Source organism: Egretta garzetta, unplaced genomic scaffold (genome assembly GCF_000687185.1).
Source record: "Egretta garzetta isolate BGI_Z169 unplaced genomic scaffold, ASM68718v1 scaffold245, whole genome shotgun sequence".
NCBI classification, from domain to species: Eukaryota; Metazoa; Chordata; class Aves; order Pelecaniformes; family Ardeidae; genus Egretta; species Egretta garzetta.
In genome coordinates this window covers 1,442,321-1,443,529 of record NW_009259721.1, presented here as the reverse complement: position 1 = coordinate 1,443,529, position 1,209 = coordinate 1,442,321, and the positions used below count along the sequence as shown (strand labels likewise).

The 1,209-nt window shown below is 65.4% G+C and overlaps 1 protein-coding gene across 1 annotated transcript in view; it reads left to right on the top strand.

Moving 5' to 3' along the window:
• CUNH6orf132 (chromosome unknown C6orf132 homolog) overlaps positions 1 to 1,209 on the top strand; it is a 17,802-nt gene that overhangs the window by 14,599 nt on the left and 1,994 nt on the right. Inside the window, 1 exon segment of the mRNA XM_035894870.1 lies at positions 8 to 1,207. Within this exon segment, the coding sequence (XP_035750763.1) occupies positions 8 to 1,207 (1,200 nt within the window).

Sequence of the window (1,209 nt, the reverse complement as noted above, 5' to 3'; positions counted from 1 at the left end):
GTGGAAGGCGGAGACGGTGCTGAACACAAGGCAGGCGGATGCCGAGGGGCCGCTCTGCCCTGCTGGGGGGGGGGTGCCGGCTGCCCCCAGCCCGAAGGAGAGCCTGCAGCCCAAGCACTGCCCCGAGCCCCACTTCACCTTCCCCAGGTCCTTCAAGGTGCCCCCACCAGCCCCAGCCCGGTCCTCCTCCATCCCCACGCAGGAGAGCCAGCCTGTCCGGCAGGAGCCCTTCCCCAAGCAGCCTCATGCCCGGCCTCCTCTCCCACCCTGCTTCACCATAAGACCCGCGGCCAAGGCTCACGCAGGAGGAGAAGCCAAGCAAAGAAATTCCCCGCCGAGACAGGCTGTGGCAAAGCCAGCTGTGCTGACCCCACCACCGCTGAGCCCCAAGCCGGGTCCAGGGCTCAGCCAAGGGATGAATCCCGATGGTCGCCGGTCCCCGCTGCCAGGCTCCAAGATGGAGAAGGTTCCTCAGCTGAACACAGCCGAGAGGGACTCTCCTCCAAAATCCGAATCTCTCTCTGCAAATGACCTGGACCTCCCCCCTCCAGACTACCCAACCTGCGAGGACGACTGGAAGGACACCAGCAACCTGAGCAGGCTGCGGCACGAGCTCTCGGCCCTCCTGCGCTCCCCACGGAAGGAGGAGAGGCTGCCAGAGAAGCTGGTTGCTCCCCGCCCCGCAGACAGCGGCACCAACCCTGCCAGCAGCCGTGAGCCCAGGCTCAATGGGCCCCAACTCGCCGGACCTGCTGGGAAGGATGTGCAGTTACTCATGGGAGGGGAGAGCAAGAAGAAGGAGGTGCCCAGCAGCCCCCCGAGTGCCAAGGGGGGCTCTCCCAGCACGGTGCTCCCTGCTCCAGAGAGCAACCCTGCCACGCAGACCCGCAGCGTGATGAAAATCAAGGATGAGCTGGAGGCTGTGCTGTCCCTGAAGAAAGAAGGGAAACCTGCCCTGGGGCTCAGCGGCCAGAAGCAGGGCACTGAGGGTGGCAGCAGCACCCCACGTATGAGGAAGAGCCCCCCTGACCTGAGGAAGAGCCCCCCTGACCCGGGTGATTTGGTGCTGCCGAAACCAGTCCCAAGCCTGCTCCCAGCACCAGCGGCTGCAGTGGAGAAGGATGAGACAGGGCACGAGGACCATCCTGCTCCTGCTGCTAGCAAGACCACAGAGAACTTGACCCCTGCTCCCGGGTCCCTCGACAGCAG